At 47.3% G+C, this 22389-nt stretch overlaps 7 protein-coding genes across 7 annotated transcripts; 4 read left to right on the plus strand and 3 right to left on the minus strand.

The window, feature by feature from the left end:
- Positions 1-6173: 6173 nt before the first annotated feature.
- Positions 6174-7141, plus strand: PG994_014120 (uncharacterized protein; the record flags this gene model as incomplete). Its single annotated transcript, XM_066865529.1, has 4 exons — positions 6174-6286; positions 6357-6670; positions 6745-7017; positions 7071-7141. 4 exons carry the CDS (start codon positions 6174-6176, stop codon positions 7139-7141), a joined length of 771 nt encoding a protein of 256 aa, XP_066708658.1.
- A 554-nt stretch (positions 7142-7695) lies between these two features.
- On the minus strand, positions 7696-8880 carry PG994_014121 (aldehyde reductase; the record flags this gene model as incomplete). The annotated part of the gene is made up of 3 exons (XM_066865530.1): positions 7696-7994; positions 8074-8553; positions 8628-8880. The coding sequence occupies 3 exons, from the start codon at positions 8878-8880 to the stop codon at positions 7696-7698; spliced, it is 1032 nt and encodes a 343-aa protein (XP_066708659.1).
- Positions 8881-9707: 827 nt separating this feature from the next.
- Positions 9708-15186, minus strand: PG994_014122 (Acyl transferase/acyl hydrolase/lysophospholipase; the record flags this gene model as incomplete). The annotated part of the gene is made up of 3 exons (XM_066865531.1): positions 9708-14509; positions 14586-15027; positions 15082-15186. The coding sequence occupies 3 exons, from the start codon at positions 15184-15186 to the stop codon at positions 9708-9710; spliced, it is 5349 nt and encodes a 1782-aa protein (XP_066708660.1).
- A 1553-nt stretch (positions 15187-16739) lies between these two features.
- Positions 16740-17772, plus strand: PG994_014123 (uncharacterized protein; the record flags this gene model as incomplete). Its single annotated transcript, XM_066865532.1, has 3 exons — positions 16740-16801; positions 16861-17311; positions 17371-17772. The coding sequence occupies 3 exons, from the start codon at positions 16740-16742 to the stop codon at positions 17770-17772; spliced, it is 915 nt and encodes a 304-aa protein (XP_066708661.1).
- A 908-nt stretch (positions 17773-18680) lies between these two features.
- On the plus strand, positions 18681-19516 carry PG994_014124 (cytochrome P450; the record flags this gene model as incomplete). The annotated part of the gene is made up of 3 exons (XM_066865533.1): positions 18681-18722; positions 18904-19270; positions 19329-19516. The coding sequence occupies 3 exons, from the start codon at positions 18681-18683 to the stop codon at positions 19514-19516; spliced, it is 597 nt and encodes a 198-aa protein (XP_066708662.1).
- Positions 19517-19995: 479 nt separating this feature from the next.
- On the plus strand, positions 19996-20581 carry PG994_014125 (uncharacterized protein; the record flags this gene model as incomplete). The annotated part of the gene is made up of 2 exons (XM_066865534.1): positions 19996-20065; positions 20145-20581. The coding sequence occupies 2 exons, from the start codon at positions 19996-19998 to the stop codon at positions 20579-20581; spliced, it is 507 nt and encodes a 168-aa protein (XP_066708663.1).
- A 398-nt stretch (positions 20582-20979) lies between these two features.
- Positions 20980-21945, minus strand: PG994_014126 (amidohydrolase family protein; the record flags this gene model as incomplete). Its single annotated transcript, XM_066865535.1, has 1 exon — positions 20980-21945. One exon carries the CDS (start codon positions 21943-21945, stop codon positions 20980-20982), a length of 966 nt encoding a protein of 321 aa, XP_066708664.1.
- Positions 21946-22389: the final 444 nt, after the last annotated feature.

Below are 22389 nucleotides of genomic sequence, written 5' to 3' on the forward strand. Positions count from 1 at the left end.
TGCTTTTAACTTTTTAAGCGCTTTAAAATAACTTAAAATTAAGTCTCTAGCGTGTAGCTCTAATATATAAAGTCCCTTATATAACCCTCCGTAACCGACGGCTTAGTCTCTTTAACGTTAGGGACCCACCTTTCGCGCCCCCCCTGCTTTCGCGCCCCTATTAACCAGCCACCGGATTTTTCAACCCCTTTAATTATTTCGATTTCCTCCACTAATTTTTTATCGTTTTCCTTCAAACTTTAAATATAGTGCCGATAATTAATTATAAAGCAGTATACCGAAAAAGAACTTCAGGAAGCCTTAAATTATATCGTAAATAATACTCCGATTAAATAGGCCGCTCGTGAATACGGTATTCCCGAGTTAACGCTCCGGAGCCGACTTTAGGGCCACTAGTCCAGATCGGAGGGTGCGGCAAATCTTTAGAGGCTTAGTCCTAACTAGGAGAAGTACTTGGCATTATGGATTATTACTTAATAGGCTTTAGGGCTTTTTTTAACCTACGCCTAAGTATAAGAATTCGCCGAGCGCATCCTTCGAGCTTAAGGAGACCCTAACCTAGTCGGAAAGAAATAGCTCTAGGCCTTTATACGAAGGAATCCTATTATTAAGGTCTTAAAGGCTCGAGTTATTAATTTAAAGCGTGTTAATAGTATTTCTATCGAGGTAATTCGGTCCTAGTTCTAGCGATTCGAATAACCCGATATCCGGGAGATTAAGCTAGTTAATTATTATAATATAGATAAAGTAAGGGTTCTCGAAGGTATCGGATTAAATGGTTTAGTACTTAAAAGTATTAAAAACCGGTCTATTTAAAAGAAATAACCTAGTTTAAAGGCTTAGACCTTTTTTATCGAATATATATTAGCTCTAGGGCGTATAATTAATCTATTAATTATTTTTAAAAGTAAAACTATTTAATAATAATAGTTCCTTTTTAATTTAGCTCCTTTTAGGGGCTGGCAATTCACCGCGACGGAAAATGGATAAATAATGGATAAAACAGCCGTCGAATGGCTCGAGAAAGTTTTTATCCCGAATACCGCCCCGGAAGACCTTTTAGAGTACCGCCTACTCATTATCGACGGCCACGGAAGCTATACGATAACTAATTTTATGTACTTATACTTTAGTTATTATATTTATCTTCTTTTTTTACCCCTTTATATATCCCACGTTTTATAACCCCTCGATTTAGCCGTCTTCAGCTTTCTAAAAACGGCATACCGGAAAATACTCGGAAATATAAACTAATACTCGAACTTAACGGTAATCGGCAAGCGATATTTCCTTTAATACTACTAGAAGGCCTGTTCGGAAGTATTTTCGGGCTAGAATATCCGAAGTAGCTAGAAGGCAGCCGGCTTTTAGCCGGTAAATATAGTAAAACTATTACTAAGCCCGCTTCTAGTCGGAAATACCCTCTATACGATATCCGATCCGGCTCGTACGGAGCCTAACGGGTCCAATAAGGTCCTCTATACGCCCCGGAATATAATTCGTAGTTCGGATGTTATCTAATTAACCCTAAGGAAGTCGGTTAAATTTAAAGAGCAAGTCCGGCTTACTAACCTATTAAAAAAGAATATAGCTATATAACGGCAACTGTTTCGAAAAATCCGGAAAGTATTTAATAAAAAGGACGTACAGGTGGCCATCTTGGAGAGGCAGGTTGAGGTATTTCAGGCTTAACTGGAGGCTATAAGGCCGAGGAAACGGAAGAAGGTGGATTTGAGCCCGAATTCGAGGTTCGTTATAATCGAAAATATATAGCATACGTAAATAGCTATTAAAAAAGCTAAAATTATTTCAAATAAAAAGAGCGATAATAAAATTAATAAGGCTAGCTCTTATATAATTATTATTATAAGGTCGAGCTAAATAAGCGACGTTAAATTAAAGGGGGTAAATTTAAACGAACTAATTAACAAGGGCGCGAAAGCAGGGGGGCGCGAAAGGTGGGTCCCCGACGTTATAAAACGCGAAATCTCTACGAAATTTCGAAAGTTAACGGATTTAAAAAAAGGGGCGATTATAAGATATATAATTAATTTAAATTCGCGATCGTTTCCTCCTCGGTTTAATAGTATAAAAGATATAACGAATCGATTATTTAGTTAACGTAACGCGAAACGCGTCGGCATTAATTAAGCTTCGAACTTTATACGACGATAATTAAACCTTTAAACGCGTTTTAATTAAAGAATTAATTATTAAAAAGTTTTCTACGAAAATCTCGACGCGTATCGCGTATAATTTACCTTCGTATAAAATATAATTAATAAATATATTAAATAAGCTTTTATATATACGTATAAGTGGGTTCCGGGTTTAATCGAGGTTATATTACTATATTCTATTATTTATGTCTATCTTTAGTACGAGCTGCGAGGGGCATCGTATGCCCCTCTTAATAAAACTAAAAAGGGGTTCGTGCGCGCAGGCACGTGGCACCCCTTTTAAAGTAAAATAGAAAACCTTAGTTCTTGCTATTTTAATAAAATATAAGATTTAAAGAGGATATTTATAACTTCGACGAGACCGGCTTTTTTATAAATTAAATCTCGTTTAAAATAATCGTTATAACCTTTAATTAATACGAGAAGCTTAAAATAATTTAATAAAAAAACTAAAAATAAGTTATAATTATTTAAGGCGTTAAATTATACGGTTACGCTATCCCTTCGTATATTATATTTATTATATAAGCTCTAACCTCTTAATATCGGCTATTCTTATATATTGAAAAGGTTATACGAAAAAGAAATCGAGCGTTCTATACGGGCGTATCTTACTTATATCTTAAAGGAGAACTTCTTACCAGCGTTTTTAAAAGCGTTATAGGCGACTTTTATCGTTTTAAATATTTAAGGAGGTTTTTAAAGGGCAGGACTTATATTATACGACCCGGAATATATTATTTTATAATTAAATATAAAGCTATATACGCCGAAGCTTCCGGCGACCTCTTCCGGCTTATTTATACCTTAAGAATTAAAAACTTTAAATAATTTAATTAAAGCTTAATTTTAAACCAAGTATATTAAAAATCCAATCGCGTAATATTAAAATAGCTTTTCGATATTAATTTTAATTAAGCTTAACTAGATTATAAAAAGTAGAACGTAAATTATATACCGCTCGCTTTATTAAAAAGTAAAGTAACCGCACTATAAGAGGCGAATAAAATACTTAACCGGCGCCGCCGTACGAAAAAAAACGGCTATAAAATAAAGGATCACTTTATATATAAGCTAGAAAAAACTTATAGTCTTAAAAGGACGTTAATAAATAATTATAAAACGAATCGCGTTAAAAGAGTAATCGTATAAGGACGTTTAAAACGCGCTTATAACGCTATAGAATCTACGGAGAGCCCGGGCATAATACTCGTACTTATTAAAATAATATAAAAGTATCTAAAGATAAAAATTCCGATTAATTTTAAAATATTAAATATATTATAATAAAATTAATTTATACTTAATTATATTAAGTTTTAAAAAATGTTTCATTTATTTATATATTTAACTTACTTATAAAGTAATATATCTTATAAGCGAATGTTCTACTTTTATAAATTTCTTTATAGCCTTAACCTTTTTTTATATTTTTTTACGTCCGAAAATGTTATAACTTTAAAAAAAGAGTAATATCATTCTAGCGTTTTAAGCGCTTTAAAAAGATTTAACTTTAAATATATAAAAGGCTATATTAGTTTATTACGTCTTATTAAAAACCTTATAATATAAACGAAATAATTAACTTATATAACGCGAAATATTTACGAATTTTTAAAAGCTTTTAAATTTTAAAAAAGATATGATTATTCGATATATTATTAATTTAAATACGCGATTATTTTTTCCCCGGTTAAATAATATAAAAGATATAACGAATTAATTATTTAGTTTACGCGATACGAGACGCGTCGCTATTAATTAAGCTTTTAATTTCGTACGATAATAACTAGACCTCTAGACGTATTTTAATTAAAGAATCGATTATTAAAAAGTTTTTTATAAAAATCTCGATACGTATTACGCGTAATTTATCTTTATACGGAATATAATTTATAAATATGAGATTTAAAAAGAGGATATTTATAACTTCGACGAGACCGGCTTTCTTATAAATTAAATCTTGTCCGAAATAATCGTAATCACCTCTAATTAATGCGGAAAGCCTAGGGTAATATAGTAAAAGAACCGGGAATAAGTTATAATTACTTAAGGCGTCCAATTACACGGTTACGCTATCCCTCCGTATATTATTTTTATTAAAAAAACGTACCTCTCTTTTTAATACGAAAATAGTTTATTATTAAAGGATTAAGTGATCGTAATTATTAAAAATAATTAAATTATAAATAAAAAAGGCGAAAACTAGATTTAATATTTTAATTAATATATTAGGTTTTATATAAAGGGTCGTTATTACTTTTTAATTTTAAACAGCTACGAAAATTATTACTTAATAACTTTCGAACTTTATTATAAAAAGAACTCGATTATTATACTTTATATATTTTCTTATTTATTATATAAGTTTTAAACTTTTAATATCGGCCATTTTTATATATTAAAAAAAATGTACGGAAAAGAAATTAAATATCTTATACGGGCGTATATTATTTATATTTTAAAGGAGGACTTCCTATTAGCGTTTTTAAAAACGTTTTAAGCGATTTTTACCGTTTTAAATATATAAAGAGGCTTTCGAAAAATAGGACTCGTCTTATATAATCCGGAATATATTATTTTATAATTAAATATAAAGCTACATACTTTAATATTTTTAGGGACGTTTTTTAGCCTATTTATTCTTTAAGAATTAAAAATTTTAAATAACTCTATTAAAGTTTAATATTAAACAGAATACGTTTAAAACTATATTATACGGTATTAAAATAGCTTTTTAACGTTTATTTAAATTAGTTTTAATTAAATCGTAAAGGTTATAACGTATATTATATACCGAGTTATTTTTTTAAAAGGTAAGAACGCGATATTTCGAAAAGTAAATAAGATGCTTAGCCGGCGCCGCCGTACGAAAAAGAAACGGCTATAAAATAAAAGATCATTTCGTATATAAGCTAAAGAAAACTTATAGTTTTAAAGGGATATTAATAAATAGTTATAAAACGAATCGCGTTAAAGAAGTAATTATACGAGGACGTTTAAAACACGCTTATAACGCTATAGAATCTACGGAGAGCCCGGGTATAATACGCGTACTTATTAAAATAATATAAAAGTATCTAGAGATAAAAATTCCGATTAATTTTAATATATTAAATATATTATAGTGAAATTAACTTATATTTTATCGAAAGGGGTGTAAAAGAATAAGACATTCGTTTATAAGATATATTACGTTAGTAGCTATTTTAAATATAATTACTTTTTTTTCTTAGCGTAGTAGAATAGTTTATTATAATAATAATACTCTTAAAAAAGAAAGTGAAAGGCCGTATTTTATCGTGGGTCCTTTGGCGAAATGTTTAGTAAACATGCCCATCTTCTAATGCTCCTTCAGTAACGACGTTATCAGTAGTAAGTTTCTCAGTCGAAAGGTCTACATCTACAGTTCTATGAATCAAGTAGAGTACCTACATGACAGCGTCGTGTAAAACCCCGGACGCATACCTTAAGCAAGAGGATTTAAACCAACTAGAAAGGAGCAATTCTAGCTCGAAAGCGTCCCCTTCGCAAACAACTCCATGCGTAGGTGACAGCGTCAATTATTATTAGTAACCGAGATACGAAATCAACAGCCAAAAGGGCCGAATTAGCGCCGGGTAGGACGATTAGAAGTTGGTGCAGGCTGCAGTGAGCTCATATTACCCTGCGAGTACCTGGGACCGCCCGATGAGTTTCGCCTGCCTACTATATGCCGTGACGGGTTACATCAAATGCGTTGTGACGACACCTGCAGATGGAAAACTTGGAGAAACCTGAATAAACGGGCCTGAATTAGTTCTTGAAGGAGTTTTCAGAGCCCCCTTTGGGGATATCATTCTTGGGGACTCGGTTATTTCTTAAAGACAACCTCGGTATAGTTAACGGTGCCTATAAATTTGCCTATAATTGGACAGGTCTCACCTTATACGAAATGATGAACTGGCTTTTCGTTACCATCTCATAGCCCCAACGGATATGTGGATTCCCACCATGGGCACAGTCATGCAATCGAAACTTCCTTCTGAACAGGGTCTTGAATGTGGCTCCCATGACATGGAAGTTTCCCCGCCGAGGAGACAAGCGTTCGGAAACGCGACCGCCGTGTAAGTCACAAGGGCTATTCTCAATTCCATCAACGCTCTTTCTGGTGCACGTGGCTGATTGGTTCGCAAGTGCACTTGTCGGGTTTCTCCTGTCCTTGACCCCGCTGAGCTGCATGCTCATGGGCTGGCGTGGAGCGGGCAAGGATGGTGCCGCCGCATCTGCCATGTACATGTTTGGCGGCGGTGGTCTCCTGTGGTTCGGCGGCCTGGCTGAGTGGCTTGTGGGGAACACGTTTGCGTCCGTCGTATTCTTTGCCTTCGGCGCTTTCTGGCTGAACTTTGGCGCGTCCATGATGCCCTTCTTCAATGCCTACGCCGGTTACTCCCCCGACCCTGCGGTCCCGGTTCTTGGGCTCCAATCGACCCAATACAACTCGAGCTGGGGTGAGTAACTATACTGTCGCGTTTCACCCGGGCAACGTATGCACTAGAGTTGTTTTCTAATCACTACTGTCAAGGTTTTGTGACTTTGTCTATGGCCTTCCTGAATGCCATATTCCTTGTGGGGTCATTAAGAGTTAACATCACTTTCGTGCTGATGTTCACTTGTGTCATCTCGGCCCTGTCTTGTTTAACCGGTTCCTACTGGCAGACCTCCAATGGAAATCTAGAGCTTGCGGGGAGGCTGGGTGTTGCAGGAGGTGGGTGTTTCTTTGGAGCATGCGCTTGTGGCTGGTGGTGCTTGGCCTCCATTATACTTGCTTCAGTTGACTTTCCTGTCCAATTGCCTCGTAAGTACCCCTACGTGTGGGCTAACATGAAGTATCGAACTGATACTCTGTAGTCGGAGACCTATCAAGCTGGATATCAGGAAAAAGAGAGCTGGAGAAGCATGCCAACCAGAGCACGAAGTAAGGTACAAGAGTGACTTGTTTTCTGCCCTTACAGCTAAAATGAAGGCAGAACTATTGGGCTACTGAGAGTCGTCCACGTGGGTGATAGTGCAATTTAATTAATGATGATGATAGTCAATTTGTCGTCCGTTCCAAGGCCTGGGCATTATGAAAACGTGGGTACTATGCTGTGACATACAATAATGCACTGCTATGGCGCCCCAGGGGCTCCCTATCGCCCACAGAACTGATCCCCAAAGTTCACTGGGATATGGCGGGCACCAGAGGTCTCCTTAAGGGTTGATAGTTAACCTGGAGCGGACCTCCCATCTAGTAAATGTGACTTTGTCATAGTGGCTGTCATGTGAACAATATGTGTCGCACGAGTTGTCTCTCACCTCAGTCGCATAGCGGGGAGTCAGCGCGTCAAAGGGTAAACCCGCCTACGTGGATGGCAATGCAGATTCTGCCATGGTTCAAGAAGACGTGGTTTTCCTTTTTGGAACTTGCTACTTAGATGACAGACATACGCGTCAGTATTATAACGACAACTGGTGAAGCAACCATGTTCGAATCTCATGCCAAATCGACCGTGTTTCTGCGAATGCTCTCCTCAAGACTCGTCCACCCATCCTCCTTTCCCATGTCACGTAAGAGCTCTTCTGCCCGCTTGCGGGGTACAATGTCGCTCAGATCCTTCTCGCTTTGGAAGTTGGCAGGAAAGGTTCGGTCTGGATAAAGATTGCGCAAAATGGCCAGAATACCGTCACCATTGACGGGCTCGGCAAAGGCGAAAACGCGCTCCGACACGACGCCCGGGTGGATTGCAGCAGCCACATGCAGCAGTGCATCATCTTGAACATCCACGAAGTATTCTAGAGAAGGCGGGTTCCCTCCAGTTAGTTTCAGAGCCATTTTGCTGCTTCCTCGGGGAGGGCGTCCGATATGACTTACGAGCAGGGAGACCCGCCAACAGGCTGGAGTTGCCGCGGAAAAGCTCGGCCACCATGCCGGATGTAGATGGATGGCCCTGGTTTGCCGGATCCAAGCTCGCACCGAAGTTGATATTGGGCAACACAGCATTCAGGATGAAGCCGGGCTTGGTCTCGCGCACGTACTTCCAGGCCTCCTTCTCGGAGAGCGTCTTGCTGGCGGCATAGACAGGATACGCCCGCTCCGGCTCATAGGGTGGGTCGCGATAGGCGAAGGCCACGGTCTCGTCGTTCCAGGTCTCCGTCGTCACGGTGAAGGGGGTGTCGGGCTTAGGAATCAACGCGGAGGCGGAGGAGGACGTGAGCACAAATCGCTTCACGCTAGGCTCCGACGCGGCGGCTTTCAACGCATTCAGCGTGCCTGCAATCGTGCCGGGCACTACCTCGTACGGGTTCGGGTTCATGCTGTAGTTGGTTGCGGTGTGAACGACGGCCGCGACTCCTAAGTGTTCGGGTCGCGTCAGTTACAATCTCCATTGCACATAAGAATAGTGATGATCATCCGGTCGCATGTACCTTTAACCGCGTCATTATACGCGCCAGATGCGTCCATGTTTAGGACAGTCACGAACTCAAACTTTCCCGGGCCATACTTGGTGTCGAACAGATTGCTGAGCCAGGTGTGTTTCGCCGGGTCGCGACTGGCTCCGCGCACCCTATAACCGAACTTAAGGAACTGATCGGCCACGTTAGACGCGATAAAGCCATTGACGCCCGTGATTAGGACGATAGAGCCTTTGGGGATAGCGGGCTCATCTATAGGAGACATATTGGGAATGTTGTACTCGCACGATATGGCGGATGTTGATGCCGGTTTATGTTTCGAAGGAGGGTTGTCAATTTCGCGAAGATGGTTTCGTTTTATGTTGCCAATAAGGTAAGTTCAAGGGGGTCCCGAATATGTATTGGTCAGCCTCCAGGAACTCCTTTCAGTAATAAGCTTGCGTTGGTGGAGACGGAGACCATAATGCCTCATAAGGAGGAAATGGAGAGGGGTAACAAACAAACTGGACCTGAGTAATGAAGCATCCTGTTCCATCCCCTCCTGTCCCTTCCTCAGACCGGAGATTCTTTAAGTGCTGCATAGTTGACGTGTGTCGCCTGCTCCATCGCTCTCTTCAACTGCACAAAGATCAACATGAAGATTTGGCGAAGCAGGATGATTCTAAAATAGCGCTGCTCAACACCATTGGCCAGAGGCAGGAGTCCACGTAATGAAAGCAAATTCTGACACTTGCCCTCTAATCGCGCTTGATATGGACGGGGGCTTCGAGATAGGGGCATTAACGTGTATTTGAGATATACGGACGAAGGCTGACCTTTTCGAAGCCTAAGAATTCATCTAAGTCTACAGCCGAAGTCTATGGTGCACAGGTTGCGGTGATTCGAAATATGTCCCGTATATTCAACACTCAAATAAATTCTATAACTAAGTAATAAAGAGAAACCGAACAAAGACGCGAGACCATAGATAGGAGAGAGACCAAATACAACAGAGACCAAATACAACGGAGACCAAATACAACAGAGACCAGATATAACAGAAAATACATCAAATAAATCCATAACAAAATGCACTACATCATGTTTCATGCTCTATGCCTTTGCCATCTTCTCCGAAAACCAAGCAACAAGATGGTTCGAAGTGGGATGGCTCCAAGTCAGCGTGGGTGGTACCTTCACTTTGAGCGAGCTCTGCAGCTTCTGCCGCAGCGTGACCGTCAACACGCTGTCGACGCCGAGGTCAGCAATGGCCGCCCGACCGTCCACCTCGTCGGCGCCGCCCAGCATCAGGACGTTGCTGATGACTTCGCGGACCTTCTTGTCCAGCCACTCCTTCAGCTCAGGCCCGCCCGCGGGGATGCTGTCAGCCGCAGGGCCGGCGGGGGCGGCTCCGGCTTCGGCGGCGGGAGCGGCCTTACGCACTGCAATGTCGCCGAGAACGGGCACGGGCAGCTCTTCGTCGGCCTCGAAGGCCAGGCTGCGCAGCACGACACCGTGGTCCGTGTCGTACTTGGAGAGGTGTTCCCAGGCGCGGAAGCCCTCCTCGACGGTGATGTCGGTGATGCCCTTGCTGCGGAGCTCGGCGTCGATGAAGTCGGTGCTGGCCGCCATGCCGAGGCCGCGCCAGCTCGTCCACTGGAAGGCGACGGCGTTGTCCCCCTGCTGGCGCCGGTGCGCCGCCAGCGTGTCCAGGAACGCGTTGGCGCTGGCGTAGCTGCTCTGCCCCGGGAACCCGAAGAGCTGGCCGCACGAGCTGAAGAGAACCATCCAGTCCAGGGTGCCCGGCGGGAACACGTTGTGCAGAGCGAGGGCGCCTGCGACCTTGGGGGCCATGACCCGCGAAAAAGCGTCGGGGGTCGTGTCGAGGACCAGCTGGTCCACCAGCGTCCCGGCCGCGTGGACCACGCCCAAGACCCGGGGCAGGTCCAGCCGGCTCAGTTCGGCCCTTAGTTGGTCTTCGGCATCATGGGCTCCGATGTCCAGGGCTACGGAGTACACAGTGGCACCCATGTGCTCCAGAGCCTGGAAGCGGTCAACGGCAGATCGGAGCGAGTCCTCGGCGCTCAGTCCAGCCCACTCACTGCGTGGCGGCAGGGCGCGGCGCGAGAGGATCACCAGCCTTCGTGCACCCTTTTCAACCAGCCAGCTAGCGACTTCGAGGCCCAAGGCCCCCAGCCCGCCAGTAATGACGTACGTCCCCTCCGGTTTGGGCAGCAGAGTTTGGGACCCTGAGGAGTCGCCGGCATACATCATGTCGCGCGGCAGTGGCTGAAGACGCGCTACCCGTGGGAGATCGTCCATGATGCGAATGACGTCTTGCTCCTGGACGTACTTCATAGCCAGGCTGGGGAACGGCGTGTCTTCGTCGAACTTGTCGATCAGGCCGCCCCACTGCTCCGAGTGCTCCGACGCGATGATGCGGGCAAGCCCGTACAGCGACGACTGCGCGAGCGCTGTCGGCGTGTCGGCCGCTCCCACGCCCGAGGTGATGACGAAGACCTTCAACTTGGTGCCGCCAGCCGCAGCAGTATGTACAGCATATTTGGTCAGCATGAGCAGCTCGGCGATGAATGCCTCGGACTTGGCGGGCACCTCGGCGAGCGTGGCGACGGAACCGGGGCAGTATACGGCCACAGTGCTGGCGGTGGCGTCCAAGGTGACACCGGAAATGTCCGATGCAGTGCTGAGTTGGGTAATCTCGTCCGCCGGCAACCGGAGTCCCCTGGCAGTGCGCGAGAGGACGGCGGCGTCATCCGACACCACGACCGCATTATCCCAGAGCAAGGCCTTGCTGGCGAATGGTGCGGGCACCCAAGCAAGTGTGTGGACGAGACTCTCGACGCTACCGCTGGCGCCTGGTGTGCCCTCGATCTCGGAGAAACGCATTGATCGGAACTCGGCGAGCACGTGTCCGCTTTCATCGCAGACACTGACGTGGGATGCCGGAGCACCGCGTTCCGAGGCCTCCTGCACGTAGAGGTAGCCCGTCTTGGGCGGCGCAGTGCCGTGTTCCGTGTAGAAGTTAACCTGGTCGATCTGCGCCGGCATTCGCAGCTTGGGGTCGTTAAAGAAGATGGTGGAGCCGACCGACGTGGCAGCATCGAGGATGGGAGCCCACGAAGAAGCATCCCATGGCAGTTCAGCTCCTTCCTTCGTGTCAGGCGAGACATCAACGCGGGCGACCATCTCCTTTAGGTTCCCATAATGTTCGGTGATGGCCCAGGGGAACCCCATGGCCGAGACACCGACCTTGTCAAGGTAGTCGATGGAGAAGTTGGACGGAAGGACTTCTCCGATGCGTTTCTTGGCGGCTTCGATGTCGATGGAAGGGAGCTTAGTGGCTCGGTCAGCCGAGCTCCAGCGACCAGTCGTGTGGGTGACCCAAGAATGATCTTCAGAGGAGCTCTGCTGCAGGCGAGAAGCTATCTTGACCGTATCATCTGCCACAACCACCTGAACATCACGTGGGGCATTGATGGCTACAGGAACGCGTAGAGTGATGTTGGAGAGCCTAGAAGCCTTGGTGGCGTGGTGAAGGGTGTTAACCAGCACTGCGGCCGGAACGATTTCGGTGCCGAGGAGGGGGTGGTGACCAGGGAAAGGCCTAGTTTCGTTGTCAAGATTGGTCGAATACAGAACCGTATTGGTACCGCTAATGGGGTTTCGCCGACCTAGAAGGGTATGGGCCTCGGGATCGTGGGTGGCAACTTTGCAAGACCCAGAGGGCACGCCGCTCTCGACCTTGCGCCAGATGGACTTATGTGCCCATTGCGTGCCTGGAACGCGCGTTGACCAATGATGGCCTGGGCCTGCTTGGAACCGGAATTCTACATCCGCCCCTTTCACGAACAGGGAGCCAACAGTCTGCAAAACGCACGTCTCTGCGGACTTGTTGCGGCGGAGAGTGGGCAGTACAGAGTACTCGTCGTCGTTAATGCCGCGATCCATGATTGTCTCGTTCACCGAGTGCGAGACAATTGGGTGACTAGAAACCTCGAGGAAGACCCTGTATCCATCGTCAAGGGCTGCGTTCACAGCAGAGGTGAGGCGAACGGGCTTGACCATGTTTTGTGCCCAGTACTCGATATCTCGTGGACCGTCGTAACGAGGATCAAGGTTTGATGTCGAGTAAGCGGGTACCACGGGTGTCTGGGGCTTGAGCACGCCTGCCAGTACCTCCTTGAGGGGGTCTGAGAGATGGTTCAACGACTTGTAGGAGTGGAACGCGATATCGGTAGCGACCTTCATGACCTTGGTGCCAGCGCTCTTGACCATTTCGGCGTAGGCCGTGACTTCTTCCAGCTTGCCACTGACCACGGACGAGGACGGGGATGACGCAATTGCAGCAACCACATCGCCCAGCTCTCCCAACTCGCTGTTGACTTGGTCATATGGCAGATTGACCATGTACATAGCCCCTTGACCTTTGACACTAGCATATAGCTTGGCTCTCCTGGTGACAATCAGGGCACCTTCTTCAGGGGTGAGTGCGCCCGAGACCACAGTAGCAGCGATCTCACCGACAGAGTGGCCGATGACTGCTGAAGGTCGCAAACCCTTGCTCTTGAGGACGGCGGCGAGACCGATCTGGATGACATAGGTCAATACCTGTACTCGGTCGGATTCATCAAAGTGCTCGCCGTTCGCCAAGGCATCAAGGACAGAGAATCCGCTCTCCACCTTCGTGATTGCATCCAATGATTGGAGGGCGCGGCAGAAGACAGCGGAGGATTTGATGAGCTCCTTGCCCATGTCAGTCCATTGGGCGCCGTGACCCGAGAAGACCCATACCACGTCCTTGTTGATTTTGGGTCCCAAGACGACACCTTGCACTGTTCGCTCATCTGTGTTGCCGGCAACGAAAGCCTTGAGCGCAGCGGAAGCCTGGTCGTGACTATCGGCAATGATTGTTGCCCTGTAGTCGTGTCGGGCCCTGCGTAGCGCCAGAGTATTGGCGATAGACTGCAGGTCCTCTTCTCTACCCTCGGGGCTGACCAGCCATGCCGCCAAGTTACTCGCCTCCAGGGCAAGTCTCTTCTCTTGTGGGGCAGACAAATTCAACACAATGTTCTGAGGAGTCGTATTTGTTCCAGTCAAGGCACGATTCGGTGAGACCGTCTGCTCGATGACAGCATGCGAGACTGTTCCACCATATCCGTAGGAGCAAATAGCAGCCCTGCGGGGGTGGTCACTGGGTTGCGGCCAAGCAGCACTCTTTTGGACAACTGCAACGCCGGAATTGTCCCAGTCGATCTTCCTGTTCAGCGTTTTCAGATTGGCCTGCGGCGGGTACTGCCCCTTCTGCATCGCCATGATGGCCTTGATGAAACCTACGGCACCCGCCCCGGCTTCGAGATGGCCGACATTGGGCTTGACCGAACCAATCCTGACTGGGTCATCTTTGGTTCGGGCGGTACCGTACGTGGCCGAGATAGCACTGACTTCGGTCGGATCTCCCAAGGGTGTCGAAGTCGCATGCGCCTCGACGTACCCGATGGTCTTTGGCTCTAGCCTAGCCTGGTTCAGAGCCTGACGTGCGACGAGTTCTTGGGCCTTTGCGTTCGGGGCCATGATACCGTTAGTCTTGCCATCTTGCGCCACAGCTGAGCCCTTCAGTAAGGCCAGAATGTTGTCGCCGTCTCGGATGGCGCTGTCCAAATGCTTGAGAATCACGATAGCAGCTCCTTCGCCTCTACCATAGCCGTGCGCGCTATCGTCAAAGGAAAGGCAAGAGCCGTCGTTGGAAATGGCACCAGCCTTATCAAGCACACTGGTCAACCCAGGCCCGACTAAAGCATTAACACCCCCCACAATTGCGATCTTTGACTCTCCCACGAGAATAGCCTGGCGTCCATGGTGAATGGCCACGAGAGAGCTAGCACAGGCAGCGTCAACTGCCGTGCTAGGTCCCCATAAGATTGAGATGGTAGGAAACGCGGTTCGGAACTCCGCAATAGGCGGTGCCGATACCCATCCAAGCATCGACGTTGGGTAGATCTTCGAGAAGTAGCTTGCTATAGTCGTCCGAATTGACGCCCATAAATACGGCCGTGTCCGAGCCGCTCAAGGACTTGGGATCCACGCCTGCATTCTCAAGCGCCTCCCAGGTAACTTCAAGGGTGAGGCGTTGCTGAGGATCCATCTGCTCAGCCTCCTTAGGTGAGATACCAAAGAAGGCTGGATCGAAATTGTCGATGTTATCGAGGAAGTACCCGCGGTTGGTCGTCTTCTTCAACATTTTGGCGTTGCGCGGGTCTCGGCTCAGGTATGGCTCCCATCTCCATGCCGGGATTTCGGACGAAGCATCACGCTGGGCCATGATGGATTCCCAGAGTTGCTCGGGGCTGTGGTTTCCACCTGCCACTCGGCAGGCCATACCAATGACCGCCACATCTTTGGCGTCGGAAAGTAGCTAGTAGGATGTTAGTATCTTCCAATCGCAGCAGACTGAATGTTCTGAACTTACCGCTTCACTCAGCTCACTTGAGGGCGTGTCATTGGCATATGAGGAAACTGATCCCGACCTCTTATTAATGTCGTCTGACGTGATAGATTCTTCTGCGGAGGACATTTTTTATATCAGAGGAATAGAATACACAGATCAACCGACTCTTGAGGACTCGCCGTGTCTAGAGATGCCAAGCTGGTGGGCGTCTCGAGCCCATACTTAAATCAAATCCTCGTCCATGATGAGCCATGTCGGCGGAGTTCTGGTACCATCTTCGAGAGAATTTCCCCAACTGATCAATAACGATCTCCAGAAAGCGCCGGGTCGAGTGTTCGGCCAGATGGGGAAATCGCCCCTTGCTGGACGAAAGGATGTATTGCTACAGACACCGATCACCCGTACCCCATCCACCCCTGAAATGCCCGCAAAAACACCCATTTTTCTATGTTTTCAAAGAATTCTAATAAATCACCCACGCCTTTTAAAATTACACGGAAAATCATATAATATTATTTTTAATAAAATTATATTATATACGTTTTACGGTTTAACATACTTATTTTTAAAAAAGTTACGTTAGTGGTAAAGGAAAATCCTTTTTAAACATTATTTTCCTATATAAAATGTCCTCCACTTATTAAATTTTATATAGGAAAATCGGAAATATAAATTCTTTTATACTCTTTTAAATATTACTCGCCGAAAACTTAATTTTAAACTATAAAACTTTTACATTATAAACTTTATAAAATTTTCTTTAAAAGATTAGTTTTTAAGAAATTTTAGGGCCTAGGACTGATTTATTAGAATTATTTGAAAACGTTGAAATTTGGCGATTTTAGGTGGGAAAATGGAAGTGGATGGGATACGGATGATCGGTCTCTGTATTCCACCTGATAGCAGGTTTCGTTGTCTGGACGATTGTTCGCCACTCGCGTTCTGTGAAGCGCCATGGCGAGATTCGCTTATCTCGATCTGCGACACAAAAGTAACTCGCATGCGCAGGCAACGGCGATGTTCAATATCGAGTCAGTCAGAGGTTGGAAAGAATTCACGTTCACGTCAGGCTATTGTGGAATCATTGGTTGAATTGACGTTTGTGTGGATCAATCACGGCATTTAGTTGCCTTGTTTGGGGTGGGGTTGGGGGGGGGGTTGGGGGGCAGTGAATGTGAAGTAGCCGGAGGACCCGGAGGAACCGGAGTCATCTCGTGCAAATCGGAGTTTGAAACCATCCACCCCAGAACGGGCACGGGTGGCTGAACCGAACCTTCATTTGATTCGTCAGAATGCGCTGCAACCAGCTTCACCTGATGCGTCCATCTGCATCATAGCAGATTGACTAACGGCGCTGAACTCGGCCGCCGAGGACCGCCATTTCCTGACGAAAGCCCGAACCGGCAGTACAGGCGCGAGTTCGCTATTGTCAAGTGTTGGGGCCCCGGAATGTTATCAGTGAATCGGCTGATATATATCGTACGGTTTCGAGGGTTGAAATGGTATTCTGCCTTGGTATGCCTTGTGATAAAGCTGTAAAACAGATTCCGAATAGCCTCGAGAAGTGCTTTATAAGCTCCCTTTTTCCCTGTCCTGCTCCATACTAGTGTTCTTCTACAACCTAAAGCTCGCCTCCTAGATTTGAATACATTTAACTGCAAACAATTGATAGCTTCAAGATGCCTGTGTTTCGACCCTTTGTTCCGTACCATAATTCTGCCGGGCAGACCAAGATAATCAAGTACGTGTACAATGGCCAGGAGGGCTTCTGACACAGATGACTAACGCCATTGATGGCAGATTTGGTGGCCTTTTGACTACCGAGTTCCTTGAGCCACCTCCTGGTCGGTGTTTCCTCTTCCGCCAGACCTACAAGCAAGACCTACAAGGGCCGATTCCACAGAATCTTCGACGGCTGATTGACTCGCCTTCGCGGCCCATGGGGCCGCTGCTGCACTTCCACCAATTTCAAACGGAGTACTTCCGCGTCGAATCTGGTATCATGGGCATCGAGCTCAATGGCAAACACCGCGTCGTCACTCCCGAAGATGGCGAAATCTCCGTCAAGGCCGGTGGCATCCATCGCTTTTACATCCACCCGGACTCCCCAGACGACATGACGGTCTATCTCAGCGCCTCTGACAGCGGCATGGACTACCAGCTGGACCGCATCTTCTTTGAGAACTGGTACGGCTACTGGCACGACGCGCTGCTGCATGAGGGCAAGCTTAACTTCATCCAGTATCTCGCAGTAAGTGGCTCACACCCCCGCGACCGGCAAGGGCGCTGTGGACTAACTAAGACTCGCAGATCCAAGATGGAGGGGATGCCTATTCGGTCCCGCCCAAGTGGGTTCCGTTCCGCCGGTTCATCGGGTACTGGGGTAGTGTGGCCCTCGGGCGATGGCTTGGCGGACTCTTGGGATACAAGCCCTTCTTCAAGGAGTACACCACGGATTGGGACTATGCAGTGGCCAAGATGAAGGGCTCATGGTTCCAGCGTCACTTGGTGCACGACTCTTATAGAGATGCCAAGTCGTGGGATGAGCAGCTGGCGCTTGACAAGGGAAAGGCCACAAACGCCGAGTTTGAGCCCTGGACTGTTGATTTGACGCAGACCAATGTCAATGCAGTAGCAGGCAGCTCCGTCAAGGCCAGGAAATCAGTGAATGGGGTCAACGGTGTTAAGGTTGTCAACGGGCAGGGAGCCTAGATAGCCACCGTCTATGTAGCACGACATGCAATCAAGTCACGCTGATGGGACCGCGTATCTCTGTGTGGCAGAATCTAGTTTCTTATATACATCTATTACTTTTCACTGCATAACCCTGTATCTGACGTCACCCCATTATCCATTACTCGTCTTATCATGAGGCTGAACATAGAAATTGGTACTTTCAATCAAATTGAATCCCAGCACATCTTCTATCATGCTACCCTCATCTGCTGCCGTTCAACGATCTATTGAGAAGACAGGACCTCAGCAGGCTGCGGTCAGATCTAGCGACAGCTACTATATTGATGATTCTGCACTGGGCTTGGTACTTGATCTAGAAATGGAGCCTGTAGACTCAGGCCACTTAGTGTTGCACATGACTCATCTTGTAGCCGAGACAAGACAAGAGCTGATACGGTAGAGATAACGACTTGCTAGTGTTGTCAATAGCAAGGCTATTACGAGCTTATTCATGCTGAAACTTCCCATCCGCGTATAATACATAGTGACTTCCCAAAGGAGATATCGGAGAGGTGAGATGTGTATGCTACGCGATCTCAATTCGGCTGTTGTTCAATATGCGATAGTTGGCCGTCCAAACAGGGTAACCCCCCCCCCCCGAGTCTAGGCATCCATATGCAATACAGTGTCATATCTTGCCACTGACTTAGGTTTCTTTGTGAGGCAAGCTTCTGTTCTAGACAATATATGATTCTTTTTATATCATCAAGTTCCTCAAAAGACTCAGACTTACTTATTTTGTTACTTTTCTTTTTGAGTTTACCCCTAAACTGTGACAAATTTGTTTTTGAACACAGCAGTTATGAAGTCAATCCTGGATTTCAGCATTGCTTTATGGGCCTTGGGGGCTGGGACAATTCTTTTCACCCTATACACTGTTCGAAATGTCCTCAAAGTGGGACAGCGAGATCCCAAGATGCCACCAGGTATGTTGCAAGAGCATTTCTAGAGGGAGACCGGAATAATGAATTAATTATGTTTGCAGGGCCACCCACACTGCCTATTGTTGGAAATGAGCACCTGATACCAAAGTCAAATGCGCACTTCAAGTAAGGAGCTCGCAAAAGACGCTACCCTCGATACTGACCAAGAGACAGGTTCACCGAGTGGGCCAAACAGTATGGCGGCATATACACTCTCAAGCGGTTTGCCAACACTACGTTTGTCATCAGTGATGCGCATCTGATCAAAGAGCTCTTGGATCGGAAGAGTAGTCTCTACAGTCACCGTCCGGTGTCTTACGTTGGTCAGCTCATTGCACATGGAGACCATCTTCTGCTGATGCAGTACGGCGACGACTGGCGCCGTATTAGGAAGCTGATCCATCAGTTCTTCATGGAACCTAGATGCGAGAAGGACCATATCCATCTGCAGAACGCTGAAGCGACGCAGTTAATGTATGACTTCATGATGGCCCCTGAATACCACATGGAGCATCCTAAGCGCTATAGCCATAGCATAACCAGCTCTCTCGGTATGCAGCCCCCCAGCTCTCGAGCCAGAGATATTTCGCTTACACACAGATATCGCAGTCTTTGGCATCAGAACCAAGTCCGTCCATAGTGAACCCATGGCGCGCCTCTTCTCGCTCATGGGCAAATGGAGCGAGATTCTCGAGCTGGGCGCAACGCCCCTGTCGACTCTTTTCCCCTTCTCAAGCTTCTACCCGAGAGTCTATTCGCCAAATGGAAATCGCGTGCAATTGAAGTTGGCGATTTGATGACCGGCTTGTACACTGATGTTCTTGCCCAGGTCCGTCAGCGGCGCGCAAGCGGCGTGAACCGCGGCTCGTTCAGTACGTCCACCCTTGCCCTCCCAAAAGCATCGCTTGTAGCATAGCCTTTTCGCAGTGATCTCCGGCTGACCCAATACCATTACCCGCAGTGGATGGCGTGCTAGACCAGAACGAGAAGAGTAACCTGACAGAAAGCCAGATCTATTTTCTTGGGGGGGTCCTACTGGAAGGCGGCTCCGACACATCTTCCTCTCTCATACTTGCCATGGTGCGCGCCATGATTGAGTTCCCTGAAGTCCAGAAGAAGTACGTTCAGTAGTTTCCAATCTTCATATCTTCATTTCGATGTTGGGGGATCAATCTTGCTCACATTTTGCGGTAGAGCCCAACAGCAGATCGATGAAGTGATAGGAGAAGACCGTTCTCCTACTTGGGATGACTTTTCTGAGCTTCCATACATCAACATGATGATCAAAGAAAGCCACCGCTGGCGACCCGTCAGCCCGTTGGGCGTTTCACATGCATTGGCCCAAGGTATGCCCAGCAAGAGCAGCAGCGTCTTTCCCCATCCTCTCTTTGTCGCCAATTTTACTGATGAGTGGGGTGAATACAGATGATTGGGTGGGCGGCTACCACCTGCCCAAGGGCTCCACGGTGGTCCTCAACGTCTGGGGTATGCACCGCAACGAGCAGCGCTGGGACCACGTGGAGGACTTCGATCCGGACCGCTACGTCACGCACCCCAAGCTGGCCTCGCAGTACACCAGCGACGGGCCCGACCGCGACCACTTCGGGTACGGAGGCGGCCGCCGCGTGTGCCCGGGAATCCACCTGGCCGAGCGCAATCTGTTCGTGGCCATGGCCAAGCTGCTCTGGGCCTTTGAGTTCTGCAAAAAGGTCGACGACGACTCCAAGGTGGAATCCAGCATTGGGTTCCTGCAGTGCGTCACCGACTATGAGTGCGACATCCGCGTCCGCTCCGAGAAGCGCGCCGAGACCGTGAGGAGAGAATTTCAGGAGGCAGCCAAGATATTTGCCAGGTACGAATAGTTAGACATGTAGTTATCTCGAGAGTATATGCACCATTCACACATCACTTACTGTATCCAATAGTACCATTTCATTCCTACCCCAGACCCTTGGTTTCTCACAAAGCAGAATGCGGTTGAACGTGCTGACCTCTGGAGCAAACACTTTAACAATACTGCAGCGATATCACTAGTCTTTCATTCACCATTCACACCAGGCCGACCCAAAAATATGATTGAATATCACTGCCCTGGAGTGTAATCAGAGCTTAAACACAATCCTCCTTTTCAACACAATCACACATACGAGACCGAAGACATGTAAGTTGATACATGACGATGAAGTGGAATACTGATTTCACCAATATCCTATGCTAACGAATGTACAAATAGCGAGCCCTCAAAGACTTATAAATTTGCTTAAGCGTCAGCAATAAGGCTGCCCAGCTGAGGAAACAGCTTCAGCGCCGCGCCTACATTGACCGATCGCACAAATGACTTATTCCCGTTCTCGCTATAATCATCCAGCAACTTGTCCATCTGTCCAATGGCGGGGGTTGGAGCATAAGGATAATCACTGCCAAACAAGACATGATCAGCCTGCGCAAATTCCTTCAACAACCCCAGGGTAAGAGGCCCCGCCGAGAGTGCAGTGTCGAAGTAGAAGCGCCGGGCGTCTTCGAGGAAGTTGGCAACCATGGTCTCTTTTGCGGCTGGGCCCCCATCCTTGATTTTTGCGGCCGAGGAGGGCAAGTAGGGTAGCATCACGGCCGGCCGCAGCGCGAGCCAAGGCAGTGTCCCTCCTGCGTGCGAAAGTATGATCTTGACATCGGGATACTGCCGCATGGTGCCCGAGATGATCAAGTCGACGGCGGTCCGGGTGGTTTCATGTGGATAGTCGATCATGGGCTGGGGCAAAGACGGGCTCACGAGGGACGTGTCGATCGGATGGGTTGGATGAACAAATACTACAGCGCCACGGGAGTTCAGAGCCTCCCAAATGCCCTGGAAATCGGGATGCCCGAGGTAATTGCTGCCGTACCGAGTATACAAAGTGATCCCATCGGCGTTCAGCTGGTCCAAAGCGTACTTAATTTCTTCTAGAGCGCCGGCCGAGCTCAAGAGGTTCGGAATAGTGGCGAAGAAACCGTAGCTCGTGGGGGACGCCAAACGCAAGGCGGCGGTATACTCATTCGCTTGGCGGCAGAACTTGGCCTGTTTCTCGCGGGGGACGATCTCTGGTCCTGGGGCAGTGATGGACAAGAAGGAGTAAGCGATCCCCTCCTCTTTACTAAACTGTAAGTCCTTCTCGAGTGACCAGTCGGGCGTTGCCCATCCCGAGGGATCGCCGCCACCATCTTCCAGGGCTATTAGTAGAGTCAGCATCTTGTTTCAGACTGAATCCATAGAGATGACGTAGGCACTGTGGGTTTTACCTTGGACGTAGGAAGGTGGCAGATAATGGTGGTGTACGTCAACTCTCTGCATTGCCATGTGGATCGGCTACGGGACTTTTGACAAGGGTTCTTTGAGGGCTTGGGATATGTCTGATAAAAGCTGACTGGGACACTTCCATCCCTTTATGAACGTCGCCCTTTGAGATGTTGCAGAAGAAGCATTGTAGCCGTGGTTTTGGGCTGTAGGGGAATTCTGCAGTTGCTGAGTCAGGTCAAGAATAGCCGGTTTCATCTGTAGCTATACTAGATATTGGATTCTATCCGAATCGAACTCCGAAAGGCTCCGTGTTTTTTTTGGATAGTCGTCAGCAACTCCTTGGGGGGTCGGAGATACTGCTTACTCTGCATCCGAACTGGAGGCAAGTTATAGGCT

This window comes from Apiospora phragmitis, assembly GCF_038363925.1.
Source record: "Apiospora phragmitis strain CBS 135458 chromosome Unknown utg000013l:1.0-2965645.0:1.0-2969333.0, whole genome shotgun sequence".
Taxonomy (NCBI): domain Eukaryota; kingdom Fungi; phylum Ascomycota; class Sordariomycetes; order Amphisphaeriales; family Apiosporaceae; genus Apiospora; species Apiospora phragmitis.